The 21,520-nt window shown below is 40.8% G+C and overlaps 1 protein-coding gene across 1 annotated transcript in view; it reads right to left on the bottom strand.

Annotated features, from left to right (window-relative positions):
- Window positions 1-13,915, bottom strand: part of LAMC1 (laminin subunit gamma 1) — a 128,314-nt gene extending 114,399 nt beyond the window's left edge. Inside the window, exon 1 of the mRNA XM_059074762.2 lies at window positions 12,290-13,915. Coding sequence (XP_058930745.1) covers window positions 12,290-12,704 — 415 coding nt within the window. The 5' untranslated portion in view covers window positions 12,705-13,915. The remainder of the gene's footprint in view (window positions 1-12,289) is intronic.
- Window positions 13,916-21,520: the final 7,605 nt, after the last annotated feature.

Raw genomic sequence — 21,520 nt, 5'->3', positions numbered from 1 at the left:
AAAAAAATTTTTAATGAAAAAAAAATTTTTTATTAAAAAAAAAAAAACACTTAGTGACACCAAAACAACAGGACAAGTCACCAGTCCTATCAGAATAAGGTCCATAGGAGAAGGAACCACTAGGGGAGGAACAGCAACACTGAATGAAGCACAGATAAACTGCTAAACCAAGGCAACTATACCCTAACTTCTTTGGTAAGAGATTAAGTAAATTAAAGCAGGACTCATCCCTAAAACATATTTTATACAGCTTAAACTTTCCTAAGTTTCCTTCCAACTCCAAAATTATTCTAGTTAGCCACATATTCAAAAGTCCAGAGATGCCAACATTCCAGAAAACTAAAGGTCTAAATGTTGTACAGGATAGGGTCAGAAAACAAAATCCATTTCTAGATCTAATCATTTTACATTGCCAAGCTACTATAACTTATTTCTTAATAGTTTCTGATAAGATGATCTCAGATTTTGAGAACATCTGTGCAGACCATTCCTGTTTCTAATCAGGATTTGTGCTGCCAGAGCAAGAAAACATCATTTCCCAGTCCCTGCCAATGAACAGAAAGCTCAATAAAAAACTCATTTTCATCGAGCTGTCATGACCCCCTTTTCAAAAACTGTGAAGCTCTTCTCTTGGAAATACTTAAGATCCTTTTATTCTCTTTGAAGAAAGTTGATGGGGCTTCCCTGGTGGCGCAGTGGTTGAGAGTCTGCCTGCTGATGCAGGGGACGCGGGTTCGTGCCCTGGTCTGGGAAGATCCCACATGCCGTGGAGTGGCTAGGCCCGTGCGCTGAGCCTGAGCGTCCCGAGCCTGTGCTCCGCAATGGGAGAGGCCACAACAGTAAGAGGCCCACGTACCACAAAAAAAAAAAAAAAAAAAAAAAAAAAAAAAAAAAAAAGAAGAAGAAAGTTGATGGAAAAGCCCTTAGAAAATACTTATGCTTCTGTATTTTACCAACTGGCAAAAGGGGTGGAGGCATTTTAAGCCCAATACTCGGCCTCAAATGTAGCAATGGGTGCCATTCTTCCCATAAGAAATAAAATTGAGCATGTGAATTTAAATATCATCAGTCATTAGGATGTGAAGATGTAACCACATGTATCACAGAAATGCAATGTGGACAAAGCAGGTCTGTAAAGAAAGCAGGATTGTGATTCAATAATACTTAATATTGAGTTGTAGAAGTGGAGGTAGTATGCAGTGGGGGAGAAACCCAAAATACAAAATCTAAATGGGAAATGTAACCCCCTTCTCTTCAGAGAGGAAGCAAAAAAAAAAATTTTTTTTTTTTAATTTTAAGATATCTAGGAGTCCCCTGATTGAACCTCAGCTCAGGAATGCTCTGGGGAAACTAAGGAGATAAAGAGTGAATGATAGATACACAGATAAGATAGATAGACAGAGTTGTAGATTTACAAACTAACATATACAGCAATCAAAGTGAATGAAGTCACTTCCGAACCTGAAAGATGAAACAGTGACAAAGAAATCTCCTGGGACCACAGTAGTTATTTATCAATCAATCAAAGGTGGTTAGACCTTTCAGTTAGCAAACCTGAACAACAAAAAAGCCACCAAGTAAGAGTTAGAATTTACTTGAAGCAGAGGAAACCAAGTAGAACCTGGAGATGGCCCTGACAGCCTTATCTTTAAGGATGTCAGATAAAGTAAGCAACTGAACTAACTCAGCCATTCTCAACAACCAGAAAGGAGTCATGGATAAGGCAGAAGGGAGATAAGGTGGCATTCCCCTGACCACCCTTCAGGAAACAGGGTATGTGGTACATTTTTCCTATCATTAGACACTGACAAAACACAGAATCTCATTCTGAAATTCAATAAATTCCTTAGAAATTCCTAGAAGCGTTTAACAGCTAAATATAAAACTAGTATAAGTACCCCAAACCTAGTATTTTCCCATTGCTAACAATCCTCTGTTCTTCACAAATAAGTGCAAAGATCTTTTTAAAAGAAGCACTCCAAATCCAGAGCTCAAGCAGAGATCTGTCAGAGAAACCAGACTCAGTCCTTTGGTTTGGTATACTTTCATTTCACTTCCTAATTAAAGGTCCTCTACAGTTCTCCGTCACTTACCAGGCTTGTTTTAACATGGCAGAGTGGCAAGAGCATAACCTATCCACAGCAGGTCTGAATTCCAACCTAAATTCAACCTGTTCTACCTCAGAGCAGTCACCAGTCATATTACTATCCACAGGGGTAACAGTAGTTCTCAAGATTGTTTTAAGGATTCAAAGAGGCAACCAAGGGGTGCTCAATGAAAGGAAATCTACTTTCTTCTGTTGCCCAGTTTTCATGATCCGCATCTCCTCAGAACCCATCCTCCAAGTCTCTACTACTCCATGAAAAGCAAACAATGCCTTCACCATTACCTGGTTACTCTTAGACCTTTATTCAAACAAATCACCCTTCCTGGAAAGTCCTCCATTCATGTCTACCACTCTTATTCGAAACCCAAGAAGCTTTTCCTGGTTGACTGCCATCGACACTCTTCAAAGTGCTTTGCAGGTATTCCCTCAGCACTTTAAAAAGTTTCAACTGAATTATGTCTACTGTGCTTATATTCTCCCACTGATTTTCTGTACATGAATGTTTTTGTCTTATCCCATCAAAACACATTACAAATCACCCGAGGATAAAGAAAGTGTTTCAACAATATTACCTACACATTCCATATTACAATGCCCATAAGAGAAGAATTTTCTCAGCAAAATAAGAATTTTATTTACAAAAGAACTTTGCCCACTAACTAATTAAAATCACAATCAAATAGGCTCACCTCATTTTGAGTGGGTAAGTCTTTTCACTTACTTGGAAATACTTCACAAAATTTCATACACTTCTCTAAGAAAACCACACAACACAGTTCAAGCTTCAGACTTATCATTTCTTTTTTTAAAAAATAAATTTATGTTTGGCTGCATTGGGTCTTTGTTGTGTTGCACGGGCTTCTCATTGCGGTGGCTTCTCTTGTTGCAGAGCACAGGCTCTAGGTGCGCGGGCTTCAGCTGTTGTGGTGCACAGGCTTAGTTGCTCCGTAGTATGTGGGATCTTCCCAGACCAGGGATCGAACCCGTGTCCCCTGCGTTGGCAGGCGGATTCTTAACCACTGCACCATCAGGGAGGTCCCAAATGTATTCTTTCTAAACGGCTCAATGAGAAGAAGCCACTACCTAGAACATGTCAAAGGAAGCAAGATGGGGTCTTCACATTATACATTTTATGTAATATGTGGAATATGTCGTTTTCACTGTAGAATTTAAGTAACAAGTTTTATAAAAACCAGACATTGTAACAAAAGCACATGCCACAGGGACATTCTTAGAGAACTCTCTAAACCTGCCCCCCCCAAACACAAACTTACCATTTATCACTTCAAACCACCAAGCACCAACCAAATCCATCACCTGGTTAAAGGTAGTCGTGAGAAGAGCAAAGAGAACTTGCTCTTCCGGCACACCTGCCCACACTCCGCTTCCTGAGACTTACCGCAAAGCTCACCTGAATGCTTTTCTGAATGCACTCTGTAGGTACTTCAAGTAAAATCAGCTGATACCTCAATGCAAATCAGCTGGTTGGCTTGTTTTGTGTCCCCTTCACTCAAAAAAACATTTCTGAATGCCTACTGATGCCAGCAACTGCTGGTAGGGTAGAAAGACAGTACGAGAAATAGAACTTAGATGATTACGTCTTAGATTCTGTGCTCTCCTATTTTAAACCAAAATCGTACCCCAAACTAACAAAATCACCTATTTATTTTTCTGTATTTTAATAGGTTGAAACTTTTAATTCTTTTTTTCTAATTTGAAGAATAATTGAGATACCCCAAAGTACACAAATATTAAATGTACAGCTCTGAATCTGTACATATGTATACACCTTTGTAACCTCCACGCAGGTCAAGATACAGAACGTAAAGTGGGAACTATAAAGGAGGGAAAAAAAAAAAGCCTGATTACTAGTTGTGTCTCTGAAAACACTGACAGCCATCTCTGTAGTCACCGCCTTGGGCAATCGCTCTGGTTAGCAGAAACCTTCCCATACAATGTGATTTATCATCATGAACAAAATTCATTGAGTCCCTAACTCTATACAAGACCCCCTGTATTTTTTATTTCAAGAAATTTTTTTTAAAATGTGAAGGAGGGGCTTCCCTGGTGGCGCAGTGGTTGAGAGTCCGCCTGCCGATGCAGGAGGCGCGGGTTCGTGCCCCGGTCCGGGAGGATCCCACATGCCGCGGAGCAACTAAGCCCGTGAGCCGTGGCCGCTGGGCCTGCGTGTCCGGAGCCTGTGCTCCGCAACGGGAGAGGCCACATCAGTGAGAGGCCCGCGTACCGCAAAAAAAAAAAAAAAAAAAAAAAAAAAAATGTGAAGGAGGTTGATTCCGAATCCTTATTTCCAAAAACTTTCAAAACAAAAAGAAGATAAAATAACAAAACAAACACCAAAAAAAGATACAGCAAAAATCCAATGTTGACTGCAATATAATAGGAAGTAGCCATGCAGTTGGAAACAAAGAGGAAAAGAAGGGAGCTGAGGGACTAAAACTCCTAAAGTTTTAAAAGAAATAATGTAAATCCCCTAATTCATCTCTCAGCCTTGCCACAAAAGATCTGAGAGTGCCACTGTCTAAGAAAGAGATAAGTCTGCTTTATTTTATTTCATGAATATGTAGCTGCATAGGGCACCAGGCTGACTGTACCCAGTTATTTTAGGCTGGCCTCCTGGAAGAGCCCATGGAAAGAAAAGCAGATGTACTTAATTAGTGTCACCACAGTCTGGCACAATACTCTAAAACCTCAGTGACATTTCTATAAATGAGCTTTCTCCTAACCCCATTTAGCAAGCTGTCCGTTTTAGGCCCAAATGAGCAAACATCTAACTTCATCATTTTACAAGAAAGGAGATGCTTGCAAATCTTAGCAAGGCCCTCTTACAAATCTTAGGGCAAGAAACAGGCAAAGTAATAGAACCGGCACACAGTCATCTTGAAATTTTATCCTTTGACAATTTAAGATAAGGGACAGATTAATCCCTTATTTTAAAAAATCCTCTCTGGAATTTTGGGCAGTAAACATAAACAAACAGTTCTGCTCTAAACTTTGACACTTTTCCCTAAAACTCAAACAGACCAGCAGTAGAGCGGGTCAATTAAGTACAGCTGAAACAAGCAACAAGGAAAGAAGCATCTGTTGGTTCTGCTGCCTGTTAACTCTAGACAGATAAGTGGTTATTATTCATCTGTCTAACCACTTTAATGTGGTTCTTCACTATCCTGCAGAGAAGGCTGACCTCAGTATGCCGGTCTCCTGAGTGTACCCGTAATGAATTAAATAAACTACAAATGATGCCACACACAATAAGCAAATAAGATATTTCACTGCAACCCTTCTCCACCACTGCTTAATAATACCCTTTTAGAGTCTTTTTCAACAACAAACACGTGAATATATATTTTAAAATAAAATTTATGTCCATTTCTAAAGAAAAAACACACATGAACATTAAAATTTCAGAAACATATTCACATGTGAGATTCAAACCTGAGCAAATAGTTTACTCATAAAATTTATCCAGCTGACTTCAAATCATATAAAAGTCTAATTTTTACATCAAAAAAGGACAGTCACAGATCTTTCAATTCCATATCAGTTCCATACCCAACTTAGTACTTTTTTATAAAGCTACAGAAATAAAACCACCAGGTACCACATTCACAGTGGCATAAATCTCAAGAAAGTGGAGAGATGGCACTGATAAAAACAAACTCAAGTTCAAAAGTGTTACTGAGAAGAATATAAATTAATGTGCAGTATTTTGGGACTTCTTATAATTCAGGCATTTATTTACTCACTCTTCATATATTTACTGAACCCTATGCCAGACACATTGTTAAGCAGTGGAGATACAAACCCTCCAGCCTCCCTCTAAACGGTAAGTTAAGTGAATGCTTTCTGTGTGTGCACCTCTTACCTAAAAGCTTATTATATAACATTGAACGTATCGGTCTAGAGCAGAGGTCACCCAACTTGTGCTGTAGAGGGTCAGAGAGTAAACATTTTAGGCTTTGTGGGCCAGGACTTATTGTTACAATTACTCAACTCTGCTTTTGTAGTGCAAAATCAGCCAGAGACAATATGTTAATAAATGAACCTGACTGTGTTTCAATAAAACTTTATGGATACTAAAATTTGAATTTCATATAATTTTCACGTGTCATAAAGTATTTTTCTTCTTCTGATTTTTCAACCAATTAAATATGGAAAAACCATTCTTAGCTCATTGCCCATACAAAAATAGGTGGCAGCCCAGGGCTGGATTTACTCTGTGGGCTATAATTTGCCTACCCCCAGGCTAGAGACCTAGGTCTCCACATCTAAGCCACAAGTTCCATGAGGTCAGGGCAACATCCAATGAATCATTATACACCCAGGAATCTGTATGGTGCTGAGGCATAGCAAAAAATTAACTAATGTTAGTTATATTCAAACTAAAAAGATGACTAAGTCCCCGACTTAGTCAAAGACCTCATGGTCTAGAAGTGGAGATAGACAAGTAAAGAAACAAGACAATACCATGTGATAAGTGCTGTGGTAGACACCTACAGGGTGGTGTGAGTGGAACACCTAATCCAGGCCAGGGAGAGAAAGAAACTGGGGAAGGATTCCTGAAGGTGATGACACCTGGAAGAAGTGTTCCAAACCAAAGAAACAGCCCTTCAAACACATGAAATGACAAAAGATAAGCCTAGAGGTTATAAAGGTCCAGATCCTAAAGTACCTTATACACCATGCCAAGGCATCTGGACTTTATCCTAAAGGCCTGAGGAATCACTGCAGAATTTTTAGCTGGGAAACGATACCATCAGATTTGCATTTTAAAACCATTGCTCAGTCCAAAGCGATGGCTGCCTGAATAGAAAGAGCAAAACTGGAGGCAGAAAGACTACCAATTCGTTAGCAAGTTGTTGCAGTAATCAAGGTGAAATTCCATGGGGGGTGACAGTAAAGCAGATAGAAAGATAAGGATCCAAGAGACATATAGCTGGATACAGGAAGTGAAAGCGGAGTCTTGGGCAGATTGTAGTAAGGATGGGTGGGAAAGAAAGTGGTGGAGTTACAGCTGCCCAGAGACCCAGCAGTGGATCCTATCTGCTGGCCAAACAAAGTAATCTTTACTGATGAAAGCCTATCAAGCATGGTTCTTAGCAAAAGGTTGGTTGAGAGCCTCAGGAATAAACAGTAGTGCTGTTCATTAAGATACAGCTTTGAACTGGATAAGACAATAGGAATGAAATTAGTTTTGTACATGGCCTCTGGAATACCAAACTGACCATGTCCCACATGGAGAAAAAGCTGTCCTGAAGATACAAATTTAGAATTTATTGATTTGCAAACAGTAATGGAAGCCTTGAGATTTAGAGGACTTCATTCAGGAAAAGTGAGTAGCATGAAAAAAAAAAAAAAAAGGAATCGAGAAACATAAGTGAAAAGGAACAGAGGGAATAGGAGGAAAACCAAGGGAGTCTATTATCTCTGTATCAGTATGTACATGAACTTGTATTGATATTTTAAAGTTGCCCTGGAATAAACTAGTCATTCTTTTGAGAGTTTTGTTAGAGAAACGAAGAACTGCAGGAGCTAGTATGTTAGACTGAGTCAAAAACCTACTTCCACCATAATTTTTGGCAAATCACAGCCTCAGGACCCTCATCTTTGCCCTCCCTCACTGAGTTATGAAACTCTAATCAGTGATAAACTGGAGGCTTTATAAACTGTAAAATATTATAAAGGAACTCCTGATTTATTATTGCAATGGCATTACATCTGGGTATGAAAATTCCATCTAACAGAGTATAAAATTCTGAAGAATGGACCTTCAATCTTCTACATCTTTCTATCAGGTACTGCCCCACGTACTTAGTAGGTATTTAAAATATGTTTGCAGAATATGTGGGAGTAACGTGAGAAGGTATGCACAGGGAAAAGAGTGCATAGCAAAAGGCATGTCCAACTTCCTAAAAGGATTTAGAATTGAAATAGTCAAACTTTATCCCTCCCACAAATGTGGCCAATGACAAAATAATGGGGGGAGGGGAGCTCAGAGTTCCAAATTTTCTCCTAATGTGTAAATTGTTTTTCTGAATGCTTTAGAAACATGAAAAAGGTATTTACGGAAAAAGCGGTGAATTGTAGAACAGGAAAACAGCCAACAGCAACTTTATAAAACTGTGCTCACCAACTGCTGGCCACTAAAGAAGAGCTCCTTAACTCCTCAAGTTGAAACCTGCAAAATGTAAATCAGGCCTTTGTAAGACAAACTAAAATAGTGTCCCCTCAGGGTGCACAAATACCACAGTGAAGTCACCAGAGTTCTAACAGAGTCAGAACCTACCTCACAAAGATATTCCTGGGGAAAAAAATTTACTGTTTGTTTCATGTTAAATACACACTAAGAGGACCAAACAGAATAAAATGTAATACCCTTATACAGCAATTATTGTGATTTAGACACACAAAAATGATATTTAGATACAGCTTAAAAGCGTCATTTAATCACTGTTTGTTCCTAAAGCTTATAAGGAGATTGGACACCAATCTGGTCTTGGTGTAAATTTCAGGAGTTCCATAAACTTTAATCGAGTTGGTTTTATAAGCACTCTTCCTTAATCTAATTGTTTTTAGGAAGAGGGTAACCTACCTTCCTCCAAGATCAAGACCCAGTCTGCCAAGTTTTCAGCTACAGTGACTATCAAGTTAATTAAAGGGGCTGTTTAATAAAAGGCAAATCCTCAGATACAATCTTACTATCAACTACTCCGCTGATAAGGATAAAACTTATTATAACTTATTATAAAACACAAAAGCCAAACTTTTAAAAAGCAGTTGAATAATTCATAAAGGAGTTAGGAGAGAAGATCCGGAAGTGAAAGGCAAAATAAGAAAGACCTCTTTTTAGAAAAGGACGCCTTGCTGAGATTTCTCTCCACAATAGGCAGAAAATGCAGTTCTGATGCCCACAGCAACTTTAACTCATCATATCTAAGGATACATTGCACCCTGTACCCTGGATAACTGTAAATGGTGCTTAAGACATGGCTGCTTACAGAAACAATGCTGATTTTCCTGGTTTTTGTACAAGTGATGATAATGGTACAATCACCTAATTTGTACTTGCCATCTGTTAAAATATGCCTCACCCCCCAAAAAAGGTACCAGTTAAAATCGTGTAATTTGATACATACATGTGTATGCATGAAATGTTTCTGGAAGGTTACATAAAAAATTGTGAGCGATAGTCTCTAGCGCAACTTAGCAAATGGAGATGAAGAGACTCACTAGTCATTACACTGTCTTAATTCACTATGTCATGTTTTACTTTTACAATAAAAAACGTCTTAGGATCACTGGCAAAATATGTATATTTCTTGTGACTACTTAACTGCAATTTGACTTTGCTTATTTTAAAGTTCACTGTGCTTAAAGTTCAACATCAAAAGGAAGGCTACAGGGTTTCCCTGGTGGCGCAGTGGTTGAGAGTCCGCCTGCCGATGCAGGGGACACAGGTTCGTGCCCCGGTCCGGGAAGATCCCACATGCCGCAGAACGGCTGGGCCCGTGAGCCATGGCCACTGAGCCTGCGCGTCCGGAGCCTGTGCTCTGCAACGGAAGAGGCCACAACAGTGAGAGGCCGAAGTACCGAAGGGAAAAAAAAAAAAAAAAGAAGGCTACAAAAGTGGTGGCTAGACCTAGTTCTTTCACACTGCTCCCTTCAAGTTTCACATGCTCTGTAAGGGCAAAGCACAATATGCATCACTTGTTTAAGGGTATGTGAAATTTGAACTGTATGGGAGATTTAATAGATGCACAAACAGTCATGGTCCTTGAATTCATGGGAAATAATTAGTTAGCTAGAGCCCATGGAGTAACTGGCGTTAGGGAGTGAATATGCTGAATATCAAAACACACAATAATACATAAAGCCCTGCCTATCTGTCATTAAGTTATAGATCATAACATTCATGAATACATACATCCTTGTTATGAAAAAAGAGAGGGAGAGAGAGAGATTGAGACATTAATGCCACTACACACAAATCTCCCTCCCCTTCCCCATCTTCTCCACGCACAGTTTCCTCCAGGACAGCATTTCTGATGCAACAACAAGTACAATAACTTCTAGTCAAGTTTTTAGAAATTGTCTATCTAAAAATCTTCAAGTAAATGTTCTTACAGTATTTGTATGAAAACTATTTTAAGTAACTTTTATTTACTTAGAAGTTTTAAATCTATAGTTTTATGAACTTCATTTAGCAAGAATGTTACCAAAAACTGAAGAATTTTTCAGCAAAACAAGTTCGAGCATATACAACATTTTCAGAGTAAAAAGTCTTTCGAGCTTTTTAATCAGCAGGACCCAAAGCTCATATATCGGCCTCCCAGTAGTAGCAACCTAACTTGACGGATACTATCTTACCTAACACATTATCTTTGTAATAGAGAAGTAATCACTGAGTAATCTACCTTCCTCTACCATCACCTGAAATAACCTTTTGCTACGTAGTGCTCACAGCAGAAAATTCAGAAGTTCCAGATTGACAGCGCTATCTTTACCTAAATAAGAGATTCTTATTCAGAAATTTTCAGTTGAATCTCAGGCATTTGAGACATCAAGGCTGTGCTTTTGCTTTGAAATTTTTAATATTTCAAAAGATAAAATAAGACGTTATAGGCATTCAAAATTCAACACAGAAGCTTTAAAAAGACCAAAAAAATTTTTTTTTTAATAATTGGATACAAATTTCAAAACTAATTTAAAAATACAACACTTAGGAGAAAAGTGCTAAAGAGCATCCCCACAAAGTCTTAGGAGGCCCTAGGTCTCTTGCAGTATCTTTAGAAAGGCACCTGTTCCAAGATACTGCTTAGTTCCATGTTTCCAATACCTTTGAAAAACTGAACTCAGTTTATTTCTTCCATCTCTGAAAAACAGGTGCCTTAGAGTTCCGGTTTATGAACTTATTTTTGAAAAGTTTCATCTTCCTAATGACTTGTCTACAAATAAAATGATATTTACTACAAAGGTGCTAAATACTGTTTTTCTAAAACTTGCTCCACACACAGTAATTTAACTCCTCTTTTCAAAGTACTTTCTCTAGAATCTTGACGCTTTCATAAAATTTAATGTATCAGAGAGCAGTGGAAAGAAAAATACAAAAACCACGACCAAAAGAACCATGTGCCTACCAAACGTTCCTTTCAAAGATTCCCCAAATAATGTTACTAGCCTTATAGAATTATACTGCTTTGATAGAAGAATGGCTTGGCACGCTGTTCGTTCTGGAAGTTCATTACTACCAGCTACTGGTCTGCAACGGGACTGAAGCTCTGCCCGTCAGTGCCAGTTTCTCAGGCATGTTACTCTGTTAAACACAATAACGAATCATTCTGCTTGTTTGTATATTTCAACGATGAAGAAAAACTGACCCAGATCAAACATGATTTTTAATACTTGGGGATAAACATGTCCATCCTCGTTCACCACCCAGCAATGAAGTCTTCTATACATCCCTTTCCTGATTGCTAAAAGGTCACTTACACATGCTTCTACACTTGCTTTGAATCAAAGCCAAAGGAAAGACAGTGAGGAGAGCCTTTTTACTCAGGGACAAAACTGTACCCAACAATTACAGTGAGTGCAGATACTTCCTTTTGTCTGTACCAGGATTATCAGTGAAATCGCTCTGCGGCCCTTAATTAAAGCTGAACAACTTTAAAGAACAATAACTTTAAAAGTGAACTTCTATTTTAATTACACATAGGCAACAGCGGTAGTAAAGTCATTTGCTCCCCTCAAATCCCCTTAACTTAGACCCTTTCCTCTCTAGCTTATTCAGCCTAGCAAACAGCAATCACCCTCAATCCTGGAAAGACTTTTAAACCAGGTAAAAGTGCTAAAGGTGCACAAGCGAGGAGGGGGGTTTCTGATTAACGCTTCAGGAAAGAGGGACCAAAAGAGCCGAAATGGCGAATAATCAAGGGGGCGAAAATCCGGCTAAGTTATTGATAGACTAGGAAAGCAAACAGAGAGAGATGCTGGCGGGAAGCATCTTGGCTCGCGGGATGTTAAGTGCTAGATCTAGTTTAGAAGTTGGAAAAGGGAATTTCTGTGTTGCCCATGCTGGGGAGCAGAGAGCCACCACGCGGCTGTTTGGGCCCCGCAGGCTGGGTGAGGGCGTGAGCAGTAGTAGGGGATGGGGCTGTCACCGCTTACCCAGATGCAGCGTGAGGTTGATGGAGTTGGGGTACTGCACCCCGGCCAGCATGGTCTGGCTCTGCCACCAGGTGGTGTCGGCCTGGTTGTTGTAGTCCGTCAGGAAGGCTGCCCCGTGCTGCAGGTGGGGCTGCGCGGCGTCGCACAGGTGACAGGACTTGGTGACCCCGGTCACCCCGGTCTGCACACAGTACTCCTCGGGCGGAGTCCCGCACGTGTTGGTGGCCACCACGGTCACGTTGAAGGCGGCGTTGACGAATTCGGGCATGCAGCGCTGGGACCGCCCGCCCTCGTCCGTGCACTCGTCCATGGCTGCCCGGGCGCAGCCAGCCGCGGCGGCCGCCAGCAGAACCAACACCCGCCAGAGGCCGCCCCGCGGCCGCAGCGCCGGCGCGGCCGGTTTGCTGCCCCTCATCCCGCCGCCCGCGCGCTGGGCCACGGCAAAGGTAAGAGCGCGGGAGCGTTCCTCTCGCGCAGCGGCGTCCCTCGGAGGCCGCTCAGCGGGCTAAGCCTCGGGGCCCAGTGGCCGGACTCTCCGGACGGGCGGTGGCGGCGGCTCGCGGCGGAGAGGCGGTCCGGAGGGCGCCCCTGGAGAGAACTGCGCGGCTCGCTAATCACTGCCCCGCGCGCCGCCTCCGCGCCTCCCTCTCCCACCCCGGACACAGCCGGCACTCGCCACCGACCCCCGACTTCCGAGCGCGTACCCGAGCGCGCGCCCCCGGGAAGGAAGGAGCAGGGGGTGGGATCGGCAGGGTGGAGGGGGATCGGCAGGGTGGGGTGGGGTCTGGCCGAGGAGAAAGCCCAACCCCGGCGTTCTCTCAGTAGCTCCCGCGGCCCCCGTAGCCGCTCCCCCGCTCTCCACGCGCGGTGGACTGCGCGTCCGCCCCGGCAACTCGCTGCGGCGGGGGCGGCGGCGGCAGCGGCGGCAGCGGCGGGGGCGGTGACATCTCGCGCTCGAGCCCGCGGCGCGCGATCGGCGGGGGAGGGGCCTTGAGGGGCTCGAGGGGTGGGCGGAGAGCGGGAGGAGTGGGGAGGGAAGGAGGGGCGGCGGGGCGGTGCATGCCGGGAGGGAAAGGGAGGCAGCGGAGAGGCAGCTCCTAGCCGGGAGGTGGACGCCAGGATCCCCTGGCGCCGAGTCCCCGGAAGACTCGGGATTAGGGGAGGGGGTAACGGAGGGGGCCTTAAAGGGGCGACGCCGGAGGGGTGAGGTCGCTCGGAGTCGGCCTTTGGGCCTCACACCGGTCTGGGCCGCAAGAGCGCGGATCCCCGCCCCGCCAGGTGTCAGTCCTTGCGTCCAGCCGGCCGCACCCCGGGCCAGGGACCAAAGGGACCCGATGGTGGGGGCTGCCCGCATGCTCTTCGCCCCAGCCGGCCGCCCCGGGAATGCCCCCCTGCCGCTCGGGGCCGGCTCCAGCTCTTTCCGAGGAGCGGTCCCGGGGTGTCAGGGGGCTGACATGGTCTCCGGAGAATATAGGGCCTGGTCACAGCATCATAATGAGTTTTCTGAAGCGATTTCCTGCCTCTGAAGTAAAGTATAACAGGCGCAAGGAAGGAAGTGAAAAGGCTGGGAATGGAATGACATTTTTCCCTTGGGTACGCAGACCCACTGCGAAATTCTTCCACTGTGTTGTTTATGTTCCCCAGCTTGCCTTTAAAAGACTCGAAATTATCTGGATCTGACATCCTCCTTTTCGGGCCTGCTGAGTCACGGAATATTCTCCGTGCCAGGATGACTCAGTTCACAGAAGCTGAGCCAGAAGATCATGAGGTTTAGTCCGAGATCAGAACCTGGGCACTTAAACCAGTGCTGATAACGGCAAGCAAAGACGCAAAGGGAGGGTGCCGTAAAAGTGGATGACCCAAGGCGGCGTTTTTTAAACCTTTGGAGTCCCCAGGCAAAGTGGGTGTACGTTGGGGATGCTCCTGAGGCAGTTTTTTTCTTTTTCTTTTTTTTAAACTATTCAAGCTCCTAACAGTAAAGTGAGAATAATAAATACACTGGGGGCGGAAGGCGGGGGTGGAGAATACCTAGTTTGGGACCCAGTAGTCCCGTTAAGAGAGGGGTGGTGAGGATGTGAAATAATGAAATAAGTAAATGTTAGGTTACTATGGTTGGGGTCAGTGTTAACTCTAGGAGGACCTTAAGGGTAATGGTTTGGGGGAGGGGAGCAGATTAGGGGACTTGTCCAATGGTGAGCTTGGTTAGCAAATACAAGGATCACTTATATTGGTAGTTTATTTGATGAGATGGGTGGAGATCATGCATGACTCAGAGTCTCTAACTCCTCGCCCCCTGGCATCTACTCTTTGGGAAAGTTATGGAGCTGTGGGTAACAATGTTTTAATCCTTTCACGTGTGAGTGGAAGCAAATTTATTCATTTATACCTAGAGGGGATGCTATTCTCTCTCAGTCCTTGATTGTTCTTGAGAACAAACAAGGGCATACATAGAGGACAAAGATAAGATGTTAGCTATAAATAAAGCTACAGATATTTTAATAACTATATTTAAATGCATATATCAATACATTTGCCTGATAAATTTTCAGTATTTTATTAGGTACTGGCAAACCAAACAGTGGGTCTCCTTTTGTTTTCCACCAGGTCAATAGTTGGGTAAGGACCCCAAAGGCTGCGAATCAACATAAATGTTTCTTTGTCGCTGCTCCCTTTTAGGTTCTAATGTCCAAGGGTTAACTACAAGCTCTTATTTATGCTTACCTACCCCACTGTTTCATTACCAGAACCTCATCTGGTATTTGTAAAGCACATAAAGAGACTTTGAATTGATTTCTGAATTGTATTGCTCATCATGAGAGTGTGACAAGGAGATATCTATTTTGAAGCGAGATAAGAATGTAACCAGTGTGCTTGATGATAAAAAATTTTGCTCCATTGTCTGAATCCTGATTTAAACAAACTAATGGTTAAAACAACAATTTTAAGACAATTTGGGAAACTTAAACACTAATTAGATCTTTGATGATAACAAATTAAGTATTTATCTGGAGATGCCACTGTTGACTAAATAGACTTGGGTGTTTTTTTTTTAAGTGAGAGTGTGTGAGATTTTCTTTACTTCAAGTTGCCCTGTTTTTTTCAAAAAATTCCGGAGCCCTAAATACATGTTCTTAGCTGCTGGAAGCTCCATTATTTGGTGAACAAATGTGGTGTTTAGAAGAAAAACGTGAAGGTGTGGGAGAAATGGGTTCAGATCCCTCAAAAGATTATTTTAGTGCCCAATTACCAGTGCCTCTATGCTGAAAGATAGGTAGGATAAGAGAATGTAGTATTTTATTGTACATACAAAAGACCTCCAAAAATTTTTTTTTTAATTCCACTTAGAATTTCAGAGAAAAGAGCTTTCCCCATCAGGATCTGTATACTCAATTTCAAGGAAGGATGCTGATTTCCCTGACTTGGGTCACTGCAAATTCCTGAGCATACCCATCCCTAGTGAGGGGAATAGAGTAATGTGATTAAGCAGCCCACCAGAAAACCATGGAGTTTAGGAAAAGCAGTTCTCCAAGGAAACATGTTGCTGTTGCTAGAAGGGGGCAGGTTGCAAGGCAGAAAAAACCACACCAGATGCCCACTACATCAAGACTGAGACTACGTCATATAATTAGAAAAATAATTTAAAATTTTGTATTGACCTTTTCAGATTGCCACTTGGCCCTTTTTTTATCCTTTTATAATTACCAATGTGTTTATTTTTCCATTCCTTAGTCTTTTTGACCTCGTTTCCCTATATCCTTCCCAAGCCTAAACACCACTATACTATAAGCTTTATCTTTTATATTTAGCATGCAACTTAAAGATAACAGTTACAACTAATTATATAATGATGTTAGTCTATATTTACATTGTTTTATACTTTTCAAAATGTAATAACTCTGAAGCAAAGAATATTAATTGTGTAGAGTTGAGGAAACAGGATCAAAGAGAATAAGTTACAGCAAAGTCAAAATGGGAGCCTGCACTTTGTGGCCCCCTGTCTGGTGTTGTTTTCTTATCTGTGTGTAAAGATCATCGTAGAGAAGAGGGAAAAGGAAGAGCTTTCCCAAACTTCCAAGGTTTTGAGGTTATAAAATGGGAATTTTTAATTAGGTGAAAATTAATATGATACTAGAAGAGAATTACAATATCCCTCTTCAAAGTTACTCTAACTACCCATGATTCTTGGTGTTAGGTTTATAGATCCTACTTGGGTCCTTGGTACAAGTCCAAGCGTAACAAGATAATAATATCATTGTGGCCAGGCTCAGGTGAAGACGGGATTCCTCTTATATGAGATAAAGCCCATCCTTCCCATCTAGACCCCATACCCAATTTAAACCATCTTAACATTGTGATACTAGTTTTAAAAGGAAGAGAAAGAAAAAAAAGGAAACACAATACATAAGATTTAAACTAGAATTTTCTTATTATAAAGACAATTTTAAAAAGAAATATTTCCGGGGCTTCCCTGGTGGCGCAGTGGTTGAGAATCCTCCTGCCAATGCAGGGGGCACGGGCTCGAGCCCTGGTCCGGGAAGATCCCACATGCTGCGGTGCAACTAAGCCCCTGTGCCACAACTACTGAGCCTGCGCTCTAGAGCCCACAAGCCACAACTACTGAGCCCGTGTGCCACAACTACTGAAGCCTGTGCCCTTAGAGCCCAATGCTCCACAACAAGAGAAGCCACTGCAATGAGAAGCCCACGCACCGCAATGAAGAGTAGCCCCCGCTCGCCACAACTAGAGAAACCCCGCACGCAGCAACGAAGACCAACGCAGCCAAAAATAAATAAATAAACAAATTTATGGAAAAAAAAATTTCCAAAAGTTAGGAGCAAAGACGAACCCCTCCCCCACCCAAAATCTTCCCATCAAAGGAACAGAAAACTTCACATTTCAAAAATTGTATTATTCTGCTAACCAGACGTGGAATGCATCCTACTGTAGAGAACAGAGGGATAAATAATCTTTTATACACAGATGAAATGGCTTTATTGTGGGAACTCAGAATGTCTTTAATAAGTTGTTGACCGATAGTGGTTAAATACTGTTAGAAAGGGTAATTCTTTCAAAACCAAAGTTATTATTGGTACTTTTCTCCCAACATTTAATCGCATTATAGTTCATTACCTCATTCAATTACTTAGATATATAGTGCAACAATTTTTTGGAGGATGTGCCTAGAAATTTTATTGTTCAAAATTAGAAGTTCACAGCTCTTTGAGCGAAACTTTCTTTGGGTTATGATAATACCAGCTTTAAATTTTTTTCTCATTGAATTTGTTATGGTCCTCATAAAGAGCTCACAGGCCTCCATCTCTAGTTTACATATGCATTTGAACAAATACTAAATTACTTTGTCCATCCACCCAAATTTTGTTTATTGTAACAACCAAATTGAAGCGAGATTTTAAAAACTTCATCCATAATTATACTACACTAAAATGACTTTTCTTTTATCGGAACTCCCTCTCCTAGTCCTAATCATTCTTTTATTTTCATAGACATCTTTTATTCATGTACAGTTTACATGCAAAAAACACACAAATTCCAGGGTATAGTTCGATAGTTCATATCACGAAGTGCACACACTTGTGTCATCACTACCCAGGTCCAGAAATAGAATATTGCCCTAACCTAAAAGCTCCATCATGTCCCCTGACAATCAGTATCCCTCCCTTCTCCCCAAATGTAGATTCTATCCTTACTCTGTCACCATAGATTAGTTTTGCTTGTTTTCGAATGCTATTTAAATTAAATCACACAGTATGTGTTTTGTGTGTGGGTGGCTTCTTTGATCAATATTGTGTTCTTGATATGAATCCATCATGTATGTAGCAATAGTTCACTATTTTTCTTTGTTGTGTGGTATTATATTGTATAAATAAACTGTAATTTGTTCATTCTATAATTGGTGGACATTTCAGTCATTTTCAATTTGGGGCTATTATGAATTATGTTACTATCAACATTTTTGTCCTTTGGATATACACACACACACACACATACACACACTTTTGTGAATACATACCTAGAAATGGAATTCCTGGGTCATAGGATTAGGCATATATTCAAATTTAGTAGATATCCCCAAACCGTTTTCCAAACTAGTTTTGCCAATATTCCCTCCTACCAACTGTGTATGAGGGTTGTAGTTGCACCGTATCCTCAGGAATACTTGGTATTGTCAGTCTTTTTAATCTATTCTAGGCTAACATTATTATGGTATTGGTGCAGAGCTTGAGAGCCTCTCATTCTGGTTTGTATATGTATTTGAACAAATGATGACTTACTTGTATCATTGGGTGTGTAGTATTGAACTGTGGCTTTAATTTCTAATTCCTTGATTACTGATTAGACCAACACCTTTTTCATATATTTATTAGCCATTTGGGTATTCTTTTTTGTACATTTTTTCTTTTTTTGCTCATTATTCTGTTGAGTTGACTGTCTTCTTCCTATTGATATGTAGATATTCTTTATACATTTGAATATAGGCCCCTTTTCTGGTTCCATGTGTTGCAAATATCTTCCTTCACTCTGGTTTGTTAATAGTGTCTCTCCTTTTTAAACTTTTATTATCAAAAATACAAATATAAACAAAAGTGGAGAGAATTATGCAGTGAAACCCCAGCTTCAAAAAAGATTTTTTGATTTAAGACCGACCTTATTTCAGCTATGTTTCCTCATTTCTCCCCAACCCCACTACCATCACCACTTAATTATTTGGAAGCAAAATCACAGATACTATACTATTTTTTTCTTCCAGTTTTATTAAGATAAAAATGATATAGAGCACTGTATAAGTTTAAGGTGTACAGCATAATAATTTGACTTACATGCATTATGAAATGATGACCACAATAAGTTGAGAGAACATCCATCATCTCATAGATACAAAATGAAAAAAATAGAAAAAAAACATGTTTTCTTTGTGATGAAAACTCAGGATTTTTCTCTTAACAACTTTCATTATAACATACAGAAGCTTTAATTATATTATTAATTATATTGTATTTAGATGCTCTTATGATGGGTGCATATATACTCACAATTATTATATCTTCTTGGATTGATCTCTTTATTGTTTTGTAATGTCTTTTTTTTTTTTTTTTTTTTTTTTGCGTTACGCGGGCCTCTCACTGTTGTGGCCTCTCCCGTTGCGGAGCACAGGCTCCGGATGCACAGGCTCAGCGGCCATGGCTCACGGGCCCAGCCGCTCCGCGGCATGTGGGATCTTCCCGGACCGGGGCACGAACCCGCGTCCTCCGCATCAGCAGGCGGACTCTCAACCACTGCGCCACCAGGGAAGCCCCTGTAATGTCTTTCTTTGTCTCTTGTTACACTCTATGTTTTAAAGTCTCTTTTTTCTGATGTAAGTTTTGCTACCCCAGCTTTCTTTTTATTTCCATTTGCATGGAGTGCCTTTTTCCATACTCTCACTTTCAGTTTGTGTGGGTCTTTCGATCTACTGTGAGTCTCTTATAGGCAGCATATATAATGAGTCTTGTGTTTGTATCCATGCAGCCACTCTGTATTTGATTGGAGCATTTAGTCCCTTTCATTTAAAATATTGATAGGTATGTGCTTATTGCCATTTTGTTAATTATTTTAGGGTTGTTTTGTAGTTCTTTGTTGTTCCTTTCTTCTTCTTTGCTCTCTTCCCTTGTGATTGGATGACTATCTTTAGTGTTATGTTTAGATTCATTTCTCTTTTTTTGTGTATCTAGTATAGATTTTTGTTTTGTGGTTACCAAGAAGTATATATATACTGACCTATGTACATATACATACATGATTATTTTTAGTTGCTTATCTCTTAAGTTTAATGCATTTTAACAACCCTGCATTTGTACTCCCCTTCCCATGTTTGTTTGTGACATCATGTTCTACATCCTTTTATTTTAATGTATCCCTTACCTACTTCTTGTGGATATAGATGATTTTACTACCTTTATCTTTTAATCTATTAACCTTGTACATTGTTGGTTTACTACCTTTATAGTAGATTTGCCTTTACCAATGAGAATTTTCTTTTCATAATTTTCATATTTCTAGTTGTGGGCTTGTCTTTTCTGACTAGAGAATTCCCTTTAACATTTCTTGTAAAGCTGGCTTCATGGTGCTGAACTCTTTTAGCTTTTGCTTATCTGTAAAACTGTTGATCTCTCCTTCAAATCTGAATGAAAGCCTTGATGGGTAGAGTATTTCTGGTCGTAGATTTTTCCATTTCATTCCTTTATATCATGCCACTCCCTTCTGGCCTACAGAGTTTTGGGTGAAAAATCAGCTCATAGCCTTATGGGAGTTCCCTTGTACATAACTTGTTGCTTTTCCCTTGCTGCTTTTAATACTCTCTATCTTTAATTTTTGCCATGTATATATATTATGTCCAAGTTTTTGGACATAATGTCCTAGTGTGGTTCTCTTTGGGTTGATTCTGTTTAGGACTCTGTGCTTCCTGGACCTGAATATCTGTTTACTTTCCCAGGTTAGGGAAGTTTTCAGTTATCATGTCTTCAAATATGCTCTCGACACCTTTCTCTCTCTCTTTTCCTTCTGGGACCCCTTTAATGCAAATGTTGGTATGTTTGATGTTGTCTCTGGGGTCTCTTAAATTGTCCTCATTAAAAACATTTTTTTTTCTTTTTTGTCTTCAGCTTCAGTGATTTCCACTACTCTATCTTACAGTTTGCTGATCCATTCCTCTGTATCATCTAATCTACTGTTGATTCCTTCTGCTGTATTTCTTATTTCAATTATTGTATTCTTCAGCTCTGTTTGGTTCTTCTTTATATTTTCTAACTCTTTGTTGAAAACGTCTAACTTCTCACTTTATTCATCCATTCTTCTCCTGAGTTCTTTGGTTCTTTGAGCATCTTTGTGACCATTATCTTGAACTCTTTATCAGGTAGATTGCTTATCTTCATTTCACTTAGTTATTCTGGGATTTTATCTTGTTCCTTGTTTGGAACATACTCCTCTGTCACCTCATTTTGCCTAATTCACTGTTTTTATTTCTGTGTGTTTGGTAGATTGGTTATGTTTCCTGACCTTGATGAAGTGACCTTTTGTAGAAAACATCCTGTACTTCCCAGCCACATACTCCCCTCTAGTCACCAGAGGTATATGCTCTAGGGGTGCCCCTGTGTGGGCTGCATGGACCCTTCTGTTGTAGGGGGCAGACTACTGTGGGTGGTATGGTAGGTGTGACTGGCCCCTCGTTTGTTT

This window comes from Kogia breviceps, chromosome 1 (assembly GCF_026419965.1).
Source record: "Kogia breviceps isolate mKogBre1 chromosome 1, mKogBre1 haplotype 1, whole genome shotgun sequence".
NCBI lineage: Eukaryota > Metazoa > Chordata > Mammalia > Artiodactyla > Physeteridae > Kogia > Kogia breviceps.
The sequence above is the reverse complement of the archived record's forward strand: the minus strand, read 5'-3'. Positions and strand labels throughout refer to the sequence as shown.